Raw genomic sequence first — 21,683 nt, forward strand, 5'->3', positions numbered from 1 at the left:
TCTCGTTGTAACGCACAGCTCATACTTGCATGTATTAATACCTTGGACCCCCGTTATAACGCCTTGTGTAAACCACTGATTTACCGTTGTCCGTACTGTGTATGTGTGACTTAATTCTAACTGAGAGCATTTTTGCGTTGAAATTTCTCAAACTGCCACAGAATTCTGCACCATCCTAACAACTAATGACCAACGTTTGTCTTTAATATGGCTGACTCACATCATGATATGCCTCATCCCTTCTCCCTCCCCCCTCCCCCCACCTTTCCTTGTGACACATCCAGGGCTATGTCACAGTCAGTGAAATCAATGAGCTTTACTCACAGCTCGGGGCGGACCCTAAACCCGCCCCTGCCCCCGCTCTGGCCAATGGCTCTCCTGAGTCAAACTCCTCCCCTGACGACGACACCCCCAAACCACCGGAGGATGAGGTGTGTGTGCAGGGGTGTTAAGGGCGTTAATAACTCAGCGCGGAGGATTGAAAGAGCGTTTGCGTGTGAAAGCCTTTCCCTCAATTCTCTTTTCTTTTCCAGTTTTTCTGACAATATTCCTTTCTTCTTTTCAAAGCTTTGCCATTCCTCCTCACCTGCTGCCTGTCCCTCCTCTTCTTCCTCTTCCTCCTCTTCCCACCTTCGTCCCCTCCCCAAAACACCCTCTGTGCACTGGCCAGAGAACATGGTGTCTTATAGAGACCCCTCCCCCCTCCCCGACTCACCCCCACCCCCCCTGCCTGTCAAAAAACGCCACCACCACCGACACAGGCAGGTAATTTGTGTGTGTTAGTGTGCGTGTAAGCATCTTTGTGTTTGTCTCTTTTTACACGGCAAACACAATGTATCCAAACCAGAGGTTAAATAACTGATTATTGTTTTGGTCTCTCTCCTCTTCAACTCGTATGAATACATTGGAATTCATTTATGGATACACATGGATTAAAGAATTGGGAGTATTGTTTGTTGTTGCCGAAGTGTCTTTTTCTTTGCCCCGAAAAGTAGAACATTTAACAATAAATATCCCACACATAACTTTCTTTTCCTTGAAGCATTGGAACAGTATTATATGACTTAATAATAAAATTTAGTTGAATGATAATTCTAGTGTTGTCAATCAATTGTGCACATCACTTTACCTCGTGTGTGTGTGTGTGTGTGTGTGTGTGTGTGTTTGTTTTAACAGCATTTCCGTTTGATGGAGGAGAGGAAGAGGTCTGACAGAGAAGTAGGTTCCCATTTAAGTGACACATTACCCAGGAAGAAAACCACACCCATCACGACCCCCCAGTTTATGTGTGCAACACTGGGACGCAGCTACCCAACCAAGGTGCTTATATATGTAAATGTTTATGTATGAATAGGTTAAATACTTTTATACTAATTATATGATGCCTGCTCTGTGTTTGCCTGTGTGTGTATTATAATTCTATACATTACGTTGTTTAAACAATTAAACAATAAACGTTACTAAAAGTATAAAAGGTTTGTTGTCTTTCTGGCCTTTTTTTAGGCCCATCACCCGTTGGTGCAGAGCACAAGTTGCGGCAGCATTCTCCCAAGAATGTTCTCCTTATCCAACAAGGAATCTGACTCTCGCCGTCTGCAGAAAGGTATGCAAACGTATTCTCTCACACTTACCTAGAGACCAAAAACACACCAATGAAGAGGCTACTTGTTGGTGCACGGATACATTGGAATACGTGTGCCTTCACTTACAAACACCACCGGCTCTCGTTGTTGTCTTTGCACGTGTGTGTGCACGCCGCTGAGTTTAGTTGGACGACAGAGTTTCTCATTTGTTTATGTGTCCGTGGAGATAGTGCAGGAATGTAAGTGGAGGAGGGCCGCTCCATCAAGTGGTTCAAAGTATTGTGTGTGTGTGTGTGTGGGTGTGTGTGTGTGTGTGAAACAGAAGTAGCCGTTTGACTAAAACTCTTTGATCATCATTGTGTTAGTTAGTAAAAGGGTTGTTACCAAACCGGCTGCTTCCTGCCACAAACGTCAACCAGACATTTCCCATAATTAAGAAAATGTGCTTTTCATTCACGGCAGACATTTAAATCCCTTTTGAAGATGAAGGACTGTCTCTAACCTCAGGGAATTAATGAAAAAGTTATTAGTGCAAAGAAAACCACAGGCTTCAACCAATTTCGACCTTCCATTAGATAACACTTTCATTGTCCCACTTTTATAAGACAGATATGCTGAAAACAAAATGAACAGAATCATTTCAGATTGTGTTCTAGGAGTACTGCTGTTTTCGCGGTAATGCTGTACCCGTGTATCTGGCCCCTCGGGCCCTTTGGTGCCTTCATCCGGCTCATCAGACGGGTGGGTCTGCTGCTTGGGCCAGATGCTATCAGACGTTTTGTGTGTTTCTTCCTGTTACCAGCGGCTGAGTTATCGCCATAATTATTGTCGTCTTTCCTCCTTCGACTACCGAGGACATCGCGTTTCTTTCCGCGCGTCTTTGGACTGCCTGAAGAACGTCCAGGACTCCCGTTTGTTAGTTTTTACTATTGAGACAAATTTGACCAGGAATAGCTGCGCCGACCGGGTGTAAATTCAATTTGCGCTTGACGCACTAGAGCGTTTTCACGGTGGCGGGGCAGTGTGATCCAAAGTTGAAGCCCTCCGGGCGAACGGTTGTTCCGGGTGGAGTGATCGACGCAGGTAGAACCCCAGAGAGCCCGCATGCTTAAGGAGAATGAGTGACGTCAGCCCCTGCTGATGCTGTTCATTTCCCCCTCGTGTGTCTCCAGGTCAGCCCGGCTCACGAGCGGCGTCCCAGAACAACGTCTACCTCGATGCCTTTGGGTACCGTGACAACCAGGCCTTTGACACGATGAGTGTGGATAGCACGGACTCCGTCGACACCAGCATCTCGGCCTGTTCCCCTGACAACGTCTCCAGGTGGGTGTCTCCAGGGTGTGCGGGCGTGTGTGTGTGTGTGTGTGTGTGTGTGTGTGTGTGTGTGTGTGTAGCTATTACTCATTTCAGTGTTGTGCCTGAACATTTCTATCCGTGGATTATGTGCTGATGAACATGACTCAATGCTGCTTTTCCTCAATGATTTTTAAAATATGACGGATGATGACAAAAGTGAACGGTTGACAGCTGGTTTGAAAAATGCATGGATGTTCCTTTTATGTGCTTAACATGGAACATTGAGTCCAAAAATTGCGGAGGGTCAACAATGAGAGAAGGAGGTGAGTTAATGTAAAAAGTGTGTGGAGCTGCAGCTTTCATGGTCCCTCCCCGGAGAATAAGATGTGTAGAACTGAGTGTGTTGTACGAGTTAAGGGGGACTCTTGATTAGTGTTCTGAAGGTCAGGTTACGGAGGAAGAGGGGAAACATGAAGGTGTGTGTGTGTGTGTGTGTGTGTGTTCAGTCAACCCCCCCCCCCCCCCCCCCCCCGCCCTCACTGGTTCAAGCGTCCATCCGCACTAAACCCATGTGCGCTTGCTTTCCTCCTCGCCGCTTTACAGTGGTTGCATCCGTCTCGCGTCTCCCCTCCTCTCTTTTCTACGAATGGTATGGCCTCGTTTCTGGAGATTTGCAAAGCTCCAAACCACTCGCAGATTTATCGCTCTGCAAGTTTCCCCGGAACAGGCCGCCTCTGTGATCCTCAGCATGCTTTTTGTCGGATTGGGTTGTAGCGGATCGGATGACGTTTTCTGGACCAAGATGAAAAGAAGTTCTTCTCCAGGGTTCCAAATACTTGAATAGATAGAACTGAGCTGGTACATAATGACGATGAGTGTGATTACCTCTCACCGATTGAGGTAAGCAAACGCCAACAGGAGGGGAGGAAGAGAGGAAAGGATGGATGTTACAGTGAGGCTGGATCGAGGTTAATGTGACCACAGGGAGCTGCAAGATTAGTTCTACTCTACGCTTGAGTAGCATACAAAGATATTGCACGAAATGCAATCACGCTGATTTTATGAAGCCCACCAATGTTTTCCATACTTCATTTTCATCTCTGCCTCAGGGTTTTTGGAATGAAGAAGTTTTTCCTTTTATTTTTCTCCTTTTGGGTTACTCATGTCTCTCTCTCTCTCTCTCTCTCCACCCCGTTGCCCCCTGCTTTGTTTAGACGGAGTCTAATGTGTACCATTCATCTCACCGATGTTGGGATCACAGATCTGGTATCCGTTTTCATTCTGGCTCCTGATAAAAGAGAAAGCGTGTTCTTGCATCAAGATGAACGTCGAGAGGGGAACATACTGCTTAGCTTGACAAACACATCCACAAAATCCCTTCGCCGGGATCGGCCAAGAATGCACATCATGTGTAGACCATCTGCAGGCAGAGAGACTCTTCTGTCTCTGTTTCAGTTTAGAGCAGCAGACGAGGATGGATTTCATCTTTGATCCATCGCACACAAACACTGAATGATCAGAAGTACAGTGTGGGGATTCTTTTTAAATGGTTCATTTTATTTTAAATGGCAGCTCTCAGCTATTCCGTTTTGCCATGTTGAACAAATGCACTTTTGATCAATTGATTGCACGTCATGAAAAAACAATAGCTATGTAAATTCCCCCCGAATGTTTGAATTTGATCTTACCCCATGGCACTTCCTCATCAACCCACTAGGTGGAGCTACCGGGCCTCACAACGCCTTTTTTCAGATCTTGTTTTTTTGCAGATAAGAAATGGTTTTGCATTGGCTGCAGTGATTACTGATTACTGTTTGGTAAATGCGACCTGTTTAAAGGCCGTCACCCATTAATCATCAATGTGTTGTTAAATGATGAAGGCCTTTTGAGCAGCCTTCAGGTGCCGCCCCTTCACCGTTTGATTTCCCATGAGTTATTTCTCATGTTTGTTCTATGTGCTTGTCTGCTGCAGTGCCAGTACTTCAAATATGGTCAAGCTAGAGGAGATGGAGCGCCTGCTCAGAGAAGCCCAGGCAGAAAAGAGCCGACTCCTCGAATACAAGGTCACAACTCATCCCTCGTTTTCCCCCAAACGTTAAGAGACAGTAGAATTTCTTTAACAAGTCTGCAGGAATTACATTATTTTAATCTCGTTAACGACTCCAATTCCTCCTTAGGATCAAGAGATGGAAGTGCGAAAACAGGCGCTGGACGAGGAGAGGAAAAGAAGGGAGGACCTGGAGAAAAGACTACAGGAGGAGACCAGCAGACGGCAGAAGCTCATCGACCGGGAGGTGAAACTGAGAGAGAAACAGAGGGCACAGGTACGAGTAAGAAGCTACACCGGGACATAAAGGGCTGGTGTTCAGTCGTCATTGGAAAATGTTTCTCAACATGTGATGGTTCTTTGGTAGAGAAAATAGTTTAGTCGCCTGTAGTCATCTCAAACTGTAGTAATTCTTATGAAAGAAGTCTTTCTCTCTAAAGAAAAAAGCAAAGGAAGGACTTTTCACGCTGTATTTTTTTGAACTTGCTGACAGTCCTTAGCATAAGCATCATCCATGATCTTTTTTTTCTTTCTCCTGGACCACGATGAAAGAATCTTCCACTTTAGTCCATCTGACATATGTTTTACATTTGCATGATTTGTATGAATAATCAATTCAACCCTTTGCCGCCCCTTCGCGTTCTCTCAGTCCCGGCCACTGACGCGGTACCTGCCGGTGCGAAAGGACGACTTTGACCTGCGCGCTCACATTGAGTCGGCAGGCCACAGCACAGACACGTGCTTCCACCTGTCCATCTCCGAGAAGACGTGCCGGGGCTACTTGATCAAAATGGGAGGCAAAATAAAAACCTGGAAGAAGCGCTGGTTCGTCTTTGACCGCAACCGGCGCACGCTCTCCTACTACTCAGGTACTTTGCGCGTACTTCCTACATTTAACATCGCACCATGACTAAATGAATAAAAGTCAACACTCAGCGGGACACTCACCCACATTCTGTCCTCCGCAGACAAGCACGAGGCCAAGCTCAAAGGAGTCATCTACTTCCAAGCTATTGAAGAAGTGTATTACGATCACTTAAAGAATGCGCATAAGGTAAGTGTGTAGACATCATGCTGTCCTGAAACTCGTCAGGTCCACGTCTCCGTCTCCTCCGCGCGCCATTCTTCCTCCCACGCGTTCTCTCCTCGTCCTCTCCCCCAGAGCCCGAACCCCTCCCTGACCTTCAGCGTGAAGACTCACGACCGGGTCTACTACATGGTCGCCCCCTCTCCGGAGGCCATGAGGATCTGGATGGATGTGATCGTCACAGGCGCTGAGGGCTACACCCAGTTCATGGTGTAGCGAGGGGAGCGGGCCACGCCAACGGGCCACCACTCCCCTCTGGCTTTAGGACTTGTTTTTTTGTTATTCTCATCTTTTGTTGAAGAATGAACCCCGCTTCGTGTCGCGTAGAGACAGCAGGCCCGAGTTTCCCGAGATCATGATCATTCTGCTGCGTTTAAGTGCCTGATTTGGAAAAAAAGTGGGCGGGGTTTATAATAATATGTGAAGCGTTCATGTGAAATTGCGGGCAGATACAAGATACTCATTTGAACACTTTCATGCACTCGTGCTCAATCCCAGAGAAGTCGTAAATAATTATGATATAATCTTAATTTGCTTTGTAGCAACATGTTTCAATGTGTAGATTCCGTTAACGTCATGCTGAGTCAGCCCGTTTGACCTCTACGGTAAGTCATCATTGACAGAAGATAAGAGATAAGATAACAGAAAAACAGATCAAACAAGTAAGAAAAAAAAACATTTAGTCGGAATTCGTTAGAGTACAGCAGTTGTGTTAGCACAGCTAAGTGCTCCACAAAGCCCAAACAATTTGAACATGTCATGGAAGAGCTTGTGGTCTATTATGAGATGACTTTAGACTGTTTCGTGTGTGTGTGTGTGTGTGTTTTAATCTGCCTAAACAATTCCCTGCGTACAGAGAAGTAGTTGAGGAAATGTATCTCAATTTTCAACCTTTCTTTTCATCTAATTTCATCATCAATACTGCGGCATTCTCAGGTCTTGACTGTGCGCATGGGTGTGCATGCATGCATCACATGATCATGTGTAAATTTACACACGTTTTCTCTTCTAAGCGTGTGTTTTGCGTTCTATTTACTGGGAGCCTCTTATGGCGCTCCAAGGTGCTATTCTTACATGGTGAATTACACCAATAAGCCAAAAAGCATCACCACAGAACATATTTCAATTGGAGTGTAATTATTCCCGCAATAGTGTTTTTGAATGAATCTCTGTGTTTACACAAGTGTAGGCGCAGAGCTGAAGCGCTATTTAAACACAGTTAGGATCAGGCTTGCTATTTTCTAATGTGAGGAGCTGGGTAAATGAGCATTAAGGATGATTCATTTTAACAAAGGCACAATATTGTGATATTTGTACGTTTTGTTTCTAAGTTGTAGTCTGTTGACGATTGTGAGGATCCATTATCACCTCAGAACTTCTCAAAAAAAGATTTTTTTTTTAAATCATTTTTGGCGAGACAGTATTTTTTAAATGAATTAATATCTATATTTTTAAGAGCTACGTGTATCTTTCTACAATGCAGAACCGCCTCTGGTGGGGAAAATCTACCAATGTGGAAGCACGGCCCTGAGGGGTTTTGTGAGTTTAGGAAGAAGAAAGAATCCACGGTACATTTCACTTAAGAGGCGTTTAGTCATCCAAACTGTATGATTGTTGCTTTCATTGCTTTTATTACCACTAATTCAATGTTTTAGTTTAACTGACTATTCCACATTGATTACCAAAGCTGCTTTTACATTTCACAGCGTACTATGTCTGAATAAATCAGTCCCCCGATGGATGCCTTTACCATCTTGCCTCTTGGCAACGCTTTTTGTTTACTGACCAAAGTACATGTATGTGCTATAATGTATATGTGGTTTCTTTGCTTTGACTTCTCTTTGTTCAGTTTTCCGCCAACTAAAGGAACTGTTACATGTGAAGCTTCCATAAGCTGGATTTTTTTGTGTTTCCTTCTTTTCCAACAAATGTTTATGTTGACTCGACTGTATTTATACTATTATACAATGCATGTTTTCTTAATTTTGTATTTCCATATGAATAATAAAAATTATATATTTTACTTTTTCATGATTTTTAAGAAGTTAAAAATAAGCCACAATAAAAACAAAATGGGAGGGGGGCAGTTGCATCCAAGGACCAAAATGTAAATGAGTGTCAAAAGCTTAGTGCAACAGGCCTTATAGTTTAAGAATGGAACAATAGGTCAGGACCCAGGAAGCACAGGAGGAAGCTTTATGCACACCCAACACCCCCGAGCTGATCAGGACGTCCCAGCTCCAGATCAACAGGTGGTCCTTTACAGTGATTGGTCCTTTCATTTGAGTGTTTGACAATGTAAAACTTTCTGGTGCCACGTAAGGTTCCTCCCTAAAGGAAACGCAGCTTCAGGAATGCATTCTCGCAAAACTGCCTTTCGGAATATCGATAAGAAAAACAACCGAGGACCTGACGAGGATCCTTAGAGAGGCCTGTACTCGACCTTGACATGCGCTCATCACACCTGAAAGACCTGACAGACCTGCAACACGGTGTGCAACCGAAGGGGAGACTGAGGACGAGGGTATGATGGGCTACAGCGAACCAAACTGCTACTAACGTCATTGGTATTTCCGGTGCTGATTGTGAGTCGTATCTCTTTGGCTGTAGATACCCCGGCCTTGCACAATCACTTCATACAAAGTAATGTCTTAAATTGGCCATAAAATCACCTTGTGTATGTGGACTCTGCACTGTGGCTGACATCTGAGAAGGGAAATGTGAGAGAGGGGGGGAAGGGGGGGTCCACCACATCAGGAGCTTCATAGCACCATTGATTCTGTCTCACCCGTCCTCAGACGGACGGTTGAAGGAAAAACGTGTGTTACAAAGCACAGGGCAATGTAAAATGCATGAGGGGGGGGGTTGCATTGGGCTTCAATGGAGGCTGCAGTTCTCTCCACTGGCTGTCCTGTCTCATTTCTACAAGCCGTGTCTATAAATAGACGCAGTGGGCGTTCTTGGGCAGACTACTGTGGTGGTGCGTGTGGGAGTGTGGCTTTAAGAATTCAGCTGTAATCGGAGTCCTATAGGAGAGAGAGAGGGAGGGAGAGAGAGAGAGAGAGAGAGAGAGAGAGAGAGAGAGAGAGAGAGAGAGAGAGAGAGAGAGAGAGAGAGAGAGAGAGAGAGAGAGAGAGAGAGAGAGAGGGGAGGGGGGAGATGCCTCACACACACACACACACACACACAACCACCGTCCGTGTAATCGAGCGTCGAGCTGCGCGATCTGCACCTCTGCAATCATGCACGTTTCGCGTCGGGTGAGTTTCTCGGTAAACACCGCGAAGCCGCCGCGGACACGGAGCCGCGCGTCACGGCGCACGACTTGTTAGCGCGCGAGCGCTGCTGCTGCTGTTGTTTCTATGTAGAAAAGAACAGAAAAGAGAGAAGAAAAAATGTCTCGCTGCGGCTTCGACTCAACGTGCAGCGCTTCGCAGACGAGCCTGGACCCCTGAGAGAGAGAGAGAGAGAGAGAGAGAGAGAGAGAGAGAGGGGCTGCAGATCATCTTAATGCACGTCACAAGGTAGGCCCGACACACACACACACACACACACACACACACACACACACACACACACACACCACCGGGCAGTGTTGTTGTTGTTGTTTTATTCCCCCCCGATTTGAGAATGGCATCATCTATGTATATACACGTATAGATGAATCTATGCATGTAAACTTATTTATTTATGTATATGTGCGTTGCTGTAGGAGAATAAGCGCGTGGGTAGTCGCTCGATCGACGCGAGGGACACAAGTTATTTCCGTGCGGGATATCGATTCCTTTTTAAAGGGGAACCCAAAAAAAAAAAGAAAAGAAAAAGGTGTCCACCCCGTTTTACGCAAGCGCACTTTCCCTTTACGTATTAAGGACAAGCGAAGTGTGACAAAAACCTGTTTGGGTCCCCTAAAATGAAACCATTCTTTCCAGGAAACGTGCGTGTACTTGGGCCTAAACACGTCTGCTTCGTGCCCCATGACTACAGTGTGTCTGTGTTGGGGGGAAAACATACTAATGTTTCTATTTCCCTCAATAATACGCCGCTGTGATGAGTTTTGATTGGATGTCACAGTTGCCTCCCCATCTTTTTATTAATGCATCCTCACTGGTTTATCTTCCATCAAGGGCACCAGCAGACACGTCTGACCTGTTATCAGCTCACTGCCACCGTAGCTAACTCACTGTTTATTGTATTCCTTTGCTTACCAAACACGCTCGACTCAGACACCCGTTGGATAAAGAGGTTGTTTGTAGTGGTACTCTGTTTCCTCCCCCACCCCCATTTTTTTATGTCCTTTTATTTAAGTTGACCTTTGGCGCCATTTGCCCTTGGCAGCAGGGAGGACGCCAACATGCGCGCACGTAATCACAACACCCCTCTGGACGCCGTTAGATTGGCTGAAGACGTATTAGCTTTGGTATCGATTTCGATATTTGGACTCCCAAAGCTGCCCTCTGATGGCCGACGTGGTTCCGTCCCGGCAGCATGATGCGTTACAGGCAGACTGAAGGAGTCCACGGAGGGATTGGCTTCTCGGGTCACCGGTGAATGAAGTTATCCACTGAGGTGCATTGTTTGCCCTCGAGGACTGAACTCACCAAGGCCAAACCTCCCGGGACTGAGATAAGCGTGTTTGTGCTGGAAGATGTAAACATGTAAATCAACTTTACCGACCCACGAGCGGGTACAGTCAAATAAGCCCGTATGCAGATTGCAACACTCCCAAAACAGTCCGGTGGTCACTGACATACATTTGCCGGCTGCGAGCCGGCGTGCCTCGCTTTGTGGCTCAATGGAGGACGCTCACTCTGGTCCAACTAGTGTTGATTTGAAATATTTCTCTTTTTAGGGTCCTACGCATTGTGCTACTCTAAGTTCTAGATTTAAATTTTCCATTAAAGTATTAATCGATACAGAATGGATTTTATTGAACCGTCCCACGCTGATCTCCCCCCCCCCCGTGCTCCACTCACATTTTCCAACACATGACTGACCTGTTTTCCATGTCGGATGCTCGGAAACCAGCCTCTCGTAACACCCTAAAATAGAAAAAAAAATGTAGAACTGTGCCTTGTTGTGACAAGTGAGTTACTACCCAAAAGCCATATTAGTATCGCTATCCATCCATATTGTGCATCACTGAATCTCATGCAAAGCAGATGCATATGAAGGGAGTAGGGCCATTTGGGGAAACTGCATTCAGCTCCATTGCAAATCCCCTATAGCTTCAATGTAAGTCTTTACATAAAACATGTTTTTCTGACTGAAGGTCACTGTTAGTTGGGTTTCTTTTCAAAAGCAAACAAAGCAAAGTCCGATAGGGGTTAAAAAGCACACCGTCATCTGGCGGTTCACTGGGTAAAATATGCAGATTTCTGTTGTACTGTTCTGGCTTCCTGGGAAACGAATATCTTTATGTGCTGAAACCACAATTACTGGTTTTAGCACACACACACACACACACACACACACGCATGCGTCTTGACACGTTGTGTCTTCTGTGTGAAGAGCCACGTTTCCTCTTTAACCCAGAGCCAAAAGTAACACGTTATCTTGCCTTTAAATACATTTATCAGCCAGTTTTGGAGCAAAGTTGATACCAAAACATCTCAGCGAGCTGAGAATTCCGGTGATGTTCAATCCACATTCTCAAGGTTTCTGAATATTGTGATTTCCTCTTCCCACAGTCGGGTTGGATGGCCATGGACCCATTCAACCAGCTCATCGTCGCCATCTCGGTGACCAGTTTCTTCACCTTCCAGTGGCTCTTCCACAAGGTCAGCCCCTGGATGTCCACGCGCATCAGCCGCCCCGGCTTCCTCGGCCTCAGTGACAAGCAGAAGATTGAGTGGAACTCCAGGTGACGTGACGCGCACCTCTCACCACCATGCAACAAATCTACGTGCAGTTCAGATGTCGAGGGGACGGGGGGGGGGGGGTTCAATCTCCCCACACGTTTCCTGTCACACCAGTATCTGAGTAACTCTGAGGGGAAATGACTGTTTCTCCGCATGCTGTCTTTTTTTTTTTTTTGCCGGCAGTAACTTCACACGAGTTTAACTTTCGTTTTTGACCTTTCATTTCGACACCTTCGTCTTCACAGATTTCACTGAAGCAACTACACACGTTTCGTCCTCACAGTTGGTCAGTCTAAACGCACCGACTGGTAGGAAGGCTTCAAGGGCGCTGTGTGCAAACAATTTCTTCTAAATAACAACCAGGTGTCATCCGTTGTCACGTCACTGTTTTCAGCCTTCAGCGAGACGGACCGCTGTGATCGTTCATCGTCTTTGAAAGGATCCAGCCGGGTCCAACTCACACTAGCATGAGTCCTTTTTTTTTTCATCAAGTTTATTGCTAACGAGTGCACTTGTGAAATTGGAAAAAAGTCACATGGTTTATGAGCGAATAAAAAAGAGAGAGAGAGAGATTAGCGGCGCTGGTTCCTGTCGGCCCCGATCCTTTCTGAGGCCCATGACTTTACACTTTGTGTTGGAACAGTGGAACAGACAGAGTGGCTGTCAATGTGTCTCACTGACTGACTGACTGACTGACTGTCTCACTGATTGACTGTCTCACTGACTGACTGACTGCCTTCATAGAACTAGCAGACGGCCTCAATGACTGACTGGGACTGTGTGCCGCTCTGCCTGACCCCCTCAGCAGTGTTTAATCTCTTTAGTCTAATTGGTCTGAATCTGTGTGCAGCCCTGACAGGCAATCAGTTGATTCACTGTGAGCAAAAAAAAAAAAAAGAAGAAGAAAAGCCGGCGTGTTCTAAACCGCAACAGTAGAGGTGGATGCTCAGCATCGCTGAGTTGTGTCGCACACGGAGCATCACGGCTGTGTTTTGCTTTTCATTTCAGGACGGTGTCGACGTTTCACGCACTGTTGGTGGGAATCTTCTGCCTCTACATCTTGTTCTTCGATGATCCCGTCAACGAAGACCCAGTCTGGTGAGAGTTTAGCTGTGAATTGCATGTTTTCAACCTTTTACTTTCCATTTTTTTTGTACCCATTTGTGTGTGTGTGTGTGTGTGTGTGTGTGCGTGTGCGCCGTGTGACCTTCACACCACTCGTTCCACCTCCTCGCCTCTGGTAGGCGCTACAGACCACTGTACGCTGAAAACAGCCTCTTCCCTCAGGCCGGCGCTCTGATGAGCAATCAAACAGACACACTGCACCTCATGCGTTAACAATCGGCTAATTCATAAGGTCAACAGGTAATGTTAGCACGAAGCTAACTTCCTTATTATTTATGTTTTGAGGTTCTGTTGCCTCTTTCAGAGTTGAGGAGGACATTAACGGTCCAAAACCCCCACAAATCCAAGCCCATCAATGAAGATAGTGTTCGATTTCTCAGATCTCATTTGTCGTTCTCTTGTAAAGGGAAGCAAACTGATCGGACATATGAGCACAAAAGCAAAAAAAGTAAATGTCTTCTGTTTGAAATAACTTTTTTTATTACATTTCTCAAACGGAACTGCTTTTAATTTCCTTGTACATCAACTCGGAATGATAGTGACATACTGTGTCGCTTTAGCCTCATGGCAATATTTCATACTCGTAGCCGTCAAGTTTTTTGTTTTGAAACACGTTTTCTGGAATTTTTAATGAAGTCGACAGGAGACGTCCAACCCGAGATGTCAGTGCTGGCAGGAGCTTATAAAATCTGCAAGTGAAAAACCTGCTTGTGGGTGAAATTGAACACCCACAGAATTATTCAGAAACTAAATGTATTATTTACATTTGGGCTCCGAAAGACGACTATATTAATGATTTAAACCTTTAATTTCGTTGATGTCCTCAGTCTTGCATCACTGAATATTTTTGCAACAATATCCCAGAAAAAAACAATAACAAGACGTCCTGTCCAGAAAAGTGTGACTGACCTCTGATCGTTATTGAACCACAATTGGCCTCAAGGTATTTTGGGGGCAGCTGTTTTCCTTTTGTGCTTTCTGCAGTCCACTCATTCCGCTGAATACGTTTAATCTGTGATTCTTCCACAATGATAAAACCGGTAAATCTCCCTCCCCTGCTCATGTATTATTCTCAGTACTTTCTTCATAATGCATTAAAAGGCAATCAGAAAGTTATCAGTCTTCTTTGCCACCTGACTGGAACCAATCAAGCTTTTGCGGGTGGCGACTTTGAATCAGCCAGCGTACATACAGAGGATTGTAAATCCTGTGTTTTTGTTCAATAGGGGCGACCCTACATGGGTGAAGACTAACGTTGCCATCACAACAGGCTACCTCATATCTGGTAAGAGAAACCAACTGATGCATACGAGTAATGCCTGTGAAAATGGGACCAAAAGAAAAAAAATGTGTGATTGGATGTGATAACTATGCTATGAGGTTTTGACTTTTACTTCAAATGTTCAAATCTTGTAGTTCCTTGCTGACGTGTTGTCGCTCCTTCCCCTGTGCTTTTGTCTTTACAGATCTGCTGCTGATATTTTACTATTGGAAGGCGATAGGCGACAAATTTTTTGTAGTTCACCATCTGGCAGCATTGTATGCTTACTACTATGTACTGGTGAGTGCCCTATTGTCCAATAGCAGAACATGCAGGCAAGATGGGAAGGAGACAACCAAGGGTGAACAGCTGGGCCTTTCCCCTCATTTAGCCCCCCACTCAGTATCTGTAACCGCCTCCCATGCAGCTCTTAAACGTTGTGGTGGAAATTTCTACATGAAAGTACAGTATGTATGAGACGTGACATAGCCTCAATTGTACACGTCAGAGAGGGGAACCGTACCGTTGGGCTACAGTCCTTGCTTCGCTTTTTTAAGGGGAAGTGCAATAAAGCGCTTCAGTAAAGCACTGGTTGGCTAGTTAGAGCATCTCCAGGACGATGTGCTATGTGTTAGGCACTTGTATTCTTTGACATGGCCAGTTTTAAATTATCTATTTTTTTGTGCAGGAATAACATGACATGCTTGTTTGTCTTTTCTCCCGGGTTTATCCTAAAAGCCATCTTATCAAAAGAGCGTGCGGGTTGCCCGTGTCATCTCGTGTAGGCTTTCTTAGAGTCTTTATTATGACGTCGGCTGCGGGTATTGGCGTGATCCGAGGTAGTGGTTATTGCCGCTCTGCCGCTCGTGTTCAGTGTCCTCAGCACCCGACGAGCAGGGCTGTTCACTCTTGGTTCCCTCTGTGACCCTCTAGGTCGCCAGGACCTGTCGATATTTTCTATGCAAATGAATGACTATGGTATTTTTTGCATGGAATGCTCAATGATGGTACTGGCTGATGACCCCCCCCCCCCCCCCCCCCTCCCACACCTTGCTCTTTACGATTTCTGTGCTTTTCTATTTGTCTTACTGACCCCCCTTTTTTAATTGTTGTGTGGATCTGACTCAAGTCAAGCTTAGCGCAGCTGTATGCGGAGCTGTAACCCCCCCCCCCCCCCTTCCCCCGTGTGCATGCGTTCTGCACAGGCAGGGTTTCCTTATGGTGTCACTGTGCATGCCATCAAACAGTATTTAACTTTCTTAATGACTGCCCTGCCTATTTTACATTACCTGCCGCCTCTCTGCTTTTGTGCCAGTTCTGCCTCTTCTTTTTTCTTCCTTAAACTTCACCTTGAGATTCCCCAATAAGGGGAAAAGCTGACAAAGCCCCTCAAACAACGTCACATGACCCCCCCCCTAGGACGATAAGGCATCGGCCGATAGGCATGTGTTCTATCAGGTGTTACTGTTTTAATGCTTTTAAAGTTTATTATGTTAAGTAAGAGTATTATGCAAAAGGATACTCTATGTGCATTGCTCTGCCTGTATCCGGATATTTAAACGATTATTAGATTTGACATTTGACAGTTTTTACCTTTTTACTGACTACACTACAGTCACTGGATGGATTTACAGATTTTATATCTTCTTTAATGTGACACATCTCAGGTGTTCTTTTGGTCCATCAGTCTGCACTGTATTGATAGAGAGGAACTTTGCTTTTCCACACATCGGCGTCCAAACAATGATACGATCAAAACGTTTCATTCTTGGAATAAATAAGATTTGTAAGAGACTGTAAATCCAGCCTTTCATTTTTAAGAAACAGAGCAATGGATGTTAAACGATTGGATAAAGGAAAGGAAGTAGCCCATACTGTTACTGGACAGTCATTTCCTCAGACTGGATCTGAAACTCTGATGTGGGATAACGGAACGAATGCTCCGCGTTAGTCCAGAAGTGGTCATTTCCATTCAGTCAAAATGTTTCGTATGTTGTCAAAGTCCTATTTCTTAATGTGTTGGGTGTGTTTACGTGGAAGTCTTCTCGTTGAATATTCAATCAATTCTGCCTACTCGTAATAAGAGCATTAAACCCAGAGGCCGTGGACAAATTAAGGCCTCATTGAATCTACTTTGTTTAAAAAGAAACTTGGGATCAGCTGAATGAAGCTTGTTGGTATGTTTTGATTATGGGTTTATCAGTCACTAATCGCTTGGGGCAAAACACTCTTTTCTTCTTTTTTTTGTCGATAGTATGATCTTTTTTTGTCTGTTGTGTGTTTTAACAGTGAAGAAGAGCTAACATAAAAAAAAAAACACATTAACTGCTATGTAGCTAGTGGACGCATGCTTTCTTCTCGGTATTGTAAATGTCGCTTCTTATTTGCTTCCCATCGTGGTCGCACCTTTGTTTTGTTTTTTTGTCCGTCTGTCTTTCCGTCTCTGTGTCCTCCGCTGACTTTAACATAAATAGCCCCTCTTCAAATCCCACATGCAAAAAAAAAAGGCCAACATCGAGTCGGACCTTTCATGCAAAAAACTACCAAAAAGTTTGTATGTCATTTAGAAAGCCAGAGCAGGTCTTGGTCTAGATGGGGACTTTCCTATTCCTGTCTTGTCTGCTACTATTGCTGTTGTGTTGCACTGAGCCGATATGATGCCCAGTCACAGTATGGACTTACCAGTTCCTAGAGGTACCAGTATTCTCATGCTAGGTGGAAAGTACACACATTGCAGTGTAGATTTCCCTGTTTGTGTCGCCTAGTAAGTATGTATGTTTCAATGTCCAGCTTTTATTTCAGCCCTGACGGTAAGTCTACTTTTACACGCTGCTCAAGCCAAATCCTCTCAAAGTTCTCGCCGTGATCCGTCTCTTCATTTTGAGTTTGAGTTTGCCACAAAGTTCAAACTCCAGAATTTTTTACTTAAAATGAAGACGTAGATCACAGCAGGATCATCCAGTATATTTTAATGTGCTTGATCTTATGACTCTATGAAGGTCGGCCGGGGTCGACGCTGCTCAAGATGCCTTGAAAGCATCTCTGTTGTAAGATCATCTTCACTCCGTTTAGCAGGAAAATTGTTCAATTGGAACGGAACTCAAGCCACTAACGCTCCTCTCATGGGGGAGTGTAAGGGGGGGTGGGGGGTTACTGAAGGGTCACAAATGTTTACCTTCACCAGGAATACTTTCAAGGCCCAATAATCTAGTTTTGAGTTTAGATACAAAACCTGCTGAAGATGATCTGGTACAACGTAGAATTCAGTCCCTGGCACTTGGACGTACTGCTTTCTACTCTGCATGGCTTCTGGATAGCGGCTGGCGTAATGTGTGTGTGGTTGTACATCATATGTATTAAAGCCTCTGCTGCGTTGATATTTGCATTAACGCGTCTAATGTCGAGATGTTACTCCGATGCACTGCAGTGCAGTCTGGTCTTCACAAAATAGTTTTTGCTCTCTGCATGAAAATGAATTAAATTGAGTAACGATGCATTCTTGATTATTATCTCAATAAATGCAAAAGCCCCCACTTTTTGTTGTTGAATTTGGAAAGCTTCTATCGAGCAAAGCAATTCATGTCCATCTGTAAGAAAGTCCAGTGTAGAATTGGCAACGTATGTCTAGTGCTACGAACAGTGAAGCAGAGAGTGGAAAGTGAACCCACGCGCTAAGAGTTACGTTTACCTGAACCCTAAATCCTGAGCAAAAACTGCATTATTGCAAAGATATTTGATACTCAAACAAATACAATGTGAATAGTCAACAAATGCCATATTACAGTTAATCTGTTTCTCCTTTCTATAGTGTGGACTAGTTTATGCTCCCAATAGATGGCGGGGGGGGGCATGAATTATTAGGAAGTAAAATTAAAGCACAGTCTAATTTTATGTGAAGATGAATTCTACCCTCAGGGAGGAGGATCTTTTCTTAGATCTGCCAAATCTTTGGTAGGACGCCATCTAATTTTAGACTGGTTGCCCACACAGTCAAAGTCTGTCTCCGTATTACATATGGTATGATTATATTTGAAGGTTCCTTGGCATTGGAGACAGACCTTCACTACCGGCTTCGCGCCCGCTGATCCGAATGAGCCGCTGTCTTGCTTTTGTCCCTTTCATGTTTTCTTGTCTCCCTGTTCTTGCAGGGCGAAGGAATGTTGCCTTATTTTGCTAACTTCCGTCTGCTTGCTGAGTTTTCTACGCCGTGTGTGAACCAGCGGTACGTACCCGTCTACCCAATGACCTGGAATGTGGGATTTAAACATTTCACTCAATGACGGCGGCTTCTTTTAGACAACAGGCCCGTAAACCGTTTGAAGTACTCGCGATTCAGCATTTTGCGCGCGACGCTACAACGCCGTTCCCTTAACCCCGTGTTGTGTTTCAGCTGGTTCTTTGAGGTACTAGGTTATCCCAAGTCCTCCCGGCCCAACATGGCGAACGGCGTCGCCATGGCGGTGGTCTTTTTCGTGGTCCGCATCGCCGTCATGCCCGTCTACTACGTCCGCATGTACGCCGTCTACGGCACCGCCGCCTTCTACCTGGTGCCCTGGGGGGGCCGCGTGGCTTGGATCTGCTCCAGCATCTGCCTGGACATCATGAACGTCATGTGGATGCACAAGATCGCCCGCGGCTGCTACAAGGTGCTGCGCTCGGCGCGCCGGAGCAAAGCCCGAGGCCCTCACGAGAACGGGAAGACGGATTAGAGGAGACGGCGGGGAGAAAGACCACGACGGAGACGCGAAGACGTTCCGTCCCCCCCTCGGGGGGGGAGCGTTGGAGGGGAGGGGGGTGGAGAGCAGCCGGCCGACGGTGACGTCAAAGGACCGAATGTAAGGAGGGGGAAGTCGAGTCACTTGAGTTGAACTGGTGGTCCTGGGACATTGGACGCTTAGTCCCACCGCAAACTCTCAAAAAAAAGTTTACCGTCTGTCACATACGGGGGGAGAAGACTTTATTTAACCACATATATAAATATATATATATATTTTTATGTATATTTATCAATACCAGGATTACACAGGTAATCACTCGCCCACTGCCAAACAGTATAGAGACGTCTATCAGACATTGTGAGTCTCGGTTGCATTGAATGGTGTAATTAATGTAAAGCAGGGTTGGCAGGGCCCCGCTAGGGTCCGCTATTGATTTTGTCGTGCTCGGGTCAAGGCAATTGAGTTTTCAGACATACAAACAATTCTTATTTTAATGAAAATAATACTGTTGTACAGAATCGCCTGAAAGGGAACCCAAATGTCATTGCTGTGTTTGTGCGCTGGCGGTTCAATGTTCTTAATAATATCGATACGATAGTTTTCATGGAATGTGTATAGAACTTGAAATTGGGGGGGGGGGGGAGCAACATTGTGTTAACACAGATTAGTTGTTGACACAGTTTTGTGTCACTAAATCATGTGCATGTTAGGGGGATCAAACGGACCCGGAGTGCTGATTTGAAATCGGTGTCAAAGACAAACTTGTAAATGTGAAGCAGAGCGACAAAGAGCAGCTACGTTGAAGGGATTGTGTGTGCTGAGAGGCTTAGTGTGAAATCTGTTACTCCTTTAGAAAAGCGTTCTTTCACACCTCCTACTTTCGACACAACATTTTTTCACTTTACACCCGGGCCGCGTTTGACAACAAGCTGATCGCTGCGAAGTGTGTCTTCCAGGTAGGAATTGAACATTTTAATTCGGTACACGATTCATTTGAAACAAATTCATTTTTGCAGATTTCAAGTTTGATGTCAAATCGAGGACAACAATCAGTGTGTCAGGGGACAACTTTTTAGTTGTTTTATTCACAATATTACAGAAAAATCTTCCTTCTCATGTTACATATCGTAATGTGAATCATAATGTGCACTTCCATGTTTGTTCATCAGGTTGGTAGAAGGATTGTGGGCCCTTTTCTTTGGTGACAGGAATGGAATGTTTGGAAAAGGTGAAGATTCAAACAAACAGATTTTTTTAAAGCGTCCTACTGACAAGCTGTCAATCATTGTACAACACTGAACACAGGAACAAATCGCCTCAAAGGTTTTTTTTAGACTAATGTAGACCTCTCATCTGTTTGATTTAAACGTTGAAATTCATCATGATTCAAGAATCATGTACTTGAATTATCATTTATCTAAATTTCCTTCTTCTCTTTTTTTTAAATTTTTTTTTAGCTGTACATCAAATGTTTTGTGAAACAGGGATTTCTAGTTCCGTAAACACGCCTTGCTATGTTAAGCATTTGATTTGTTTGCCTTTTTTAAAACAACTCATGATTGCACACTGAATACTTTTACATACAAAAAAAACGTGTTCCACAACTGATGCCTGTTTAATGTGATTGTTTGGCCTTTTGTTTCAAATGTTAAACCAAGAGGTGTGTTCAGGCTGGTGGTTTTAGTGCTGTTTTAGATTTTAAATATTTGCATATTGTGGGCCAGTGCTTAGGCCGTTACTACTCCAAAATACCTTCTTTTTTTCCCCCCTCATCATACCCATGAGAATTTTTACACAGTGCCAACTTACAGCCATTGTTTGATTCTGTGCGCCCACCCACCTCTGCACGGTGTAACTAGTCACGCGAAAAGGAGGCTCAGTGTGGTTTTTGGCGATCAAATGGTGTTAAGTACATTTGTCACTTGCCGTCCGATTGCAAGCAAGTGTGTTTTGAAACAGGATGAACTTGAGCGAATCATCACTACCCAGAGAGAGACTCTGAATGTGTTTAATATTTCACTGGCTCAATGGAAACCATGCGAGGTTCTGTGTGGTGGTCTTCTTCATGCACCCTCTATAACTGCATGTGGACTTGCATGGGGATTGTGCTGTAAACAAAATAGCATATACGGTTGCAAGACAAACTTTGCTGTCTTTTCTTTTTGTTCCTAGTACATAATGTTTTCCTGAAACGTTATTCTTGTACTGTGCCACATAACGTAATCCACAGATGGTGATGGCGATAATGGTGTGCTAAGAACATCATGAAGCAGATATTTAGTAGAATATGCAGCACAGAAATAACCGGTAAAGGAATACTTGAATACTAAATAAGCGTGGCCTATAACAATGGGCGGTGCAAATAAACCTGAATCCTATGAGCATCTTGCGTTATATGCGTACGATTGTCTTTAATTTATTATCCAAGGGAAGTAGATGTGAAACAAAGTGTTTCTGTTCTGAATGTTGTACGGGGAGAGATGCGAGTAGGTGGAGGTTTAAGTGACATTCTATGAATGTATTGGTGAAGAAAAAAATATATTTGTCTTTTTTTTTTTTTTGTTCTTTACAATAAATACAAAATTAACAGAGCTTTATGAGTATCATTCTGGCGTTACCATGTTTGGCAGCTGAAAAACAAGTAACAAGCGCTTCGTTTCTCGAATACGGATTTCAGTAACGTAAAAGCCTAGTTTATTAGTACT

At 44.6% G+C, this 21,683-nt stretch overlaps 2 protein-coding genes across 24 annotated transcripts in view; both read left to right on the forward strand.

The window, feature by feature from the left end:
• Nucleotides 1–8,036, forward strand: part of phldb2b (pleckstrin homology-like domain, family B, member 2b) — a 32,274-nt gene extending 24,238 nt beyond the window's left edge. For 17 of the 23 annotated variants that reach the window (XM_078095714.1, XM_040166781.2, XM_040166782.2 and 14 more), the window contains 9 exons: nt 285–431; nt 1,177–1,320; nt 1,504–1,603; nt 2,756–2,906; nt 4,852–4,942; nt 5,057–5,203; nt 5,576–5,795; nt 5,895–5,980; nt 6,089–8,036. In XM_078095714.1, the coding sequence (XP_077951840.1) occupies nt 285–431; nt 1,177–1,320; nt 1,504–1,603; nt 2,756–2,906; nt 4,852–4,942; nt 5,057–5,203; nt 5,576–5,795; nt 5,895–5,980; nt 6,089–6,229 (1,227 nt within the window). In that variant the 3' untranslated portion in view covers nt 6,230–8,036. The remainder of the gene's footprint in view (nt 1–284; nt 432–1,176; nt 1,321–1,503; nt 1,604–2,755; nt 2,907–4,851; nt 4,943–5,056; nt 5,204–5,575; nt 5,796–5,894; nt 5,981–6,088) is intronic. The other 6 variants (XM_040166790.2, XM_078095719.1, XM_078095731.1 and 3 more) reach the window with 1 other exon arrangement.
• A 991-nt stretch (nt 8,037–9,027) lies between these two features.
• On the forward strand, nt 9,028–21,570 carry tlcd4a (TLC domain containing 4a). Its single transcript, XM_040167180.2, has 7 exons — nt 9,028–9,537; nt 11,704–11,876; nt 12,883–12,972; nt 14,226–14,284; nt 14,466–14,560; nt 18,409–18,482; nt 18,651–21,570. Exons 2-7 carry the CDS (start codon nt 11,713–11,715, stop codon nt 18,967–18,969), a joined length of 801 nt encoding a protein of 266 aa, XP_040023114.1. The 5' UTR covers nt 9,028–9,537; nt 11,704–11,712; the 3' UTR covers nt 18,970–21,570.
• The last annotated feature ends 113 nt before the right edge of the window (nt 21,571–21,683 follow it).

Source organism: Gasterosteus aculeatus, chromosome 21 (genome assembly GCF_964276395.1).
Source record: "Gasterosteus aculeatus chromosome 21, fGasAcu3.hap1.1, whole genome shotgun sequence".
Lineage (NCBI taxonomy): Eukaryota > Metazoa > Chordata > Actinopteri > Perciformes > Gasterosteidae > Gasterosteus > Gasterosteus aculeatus.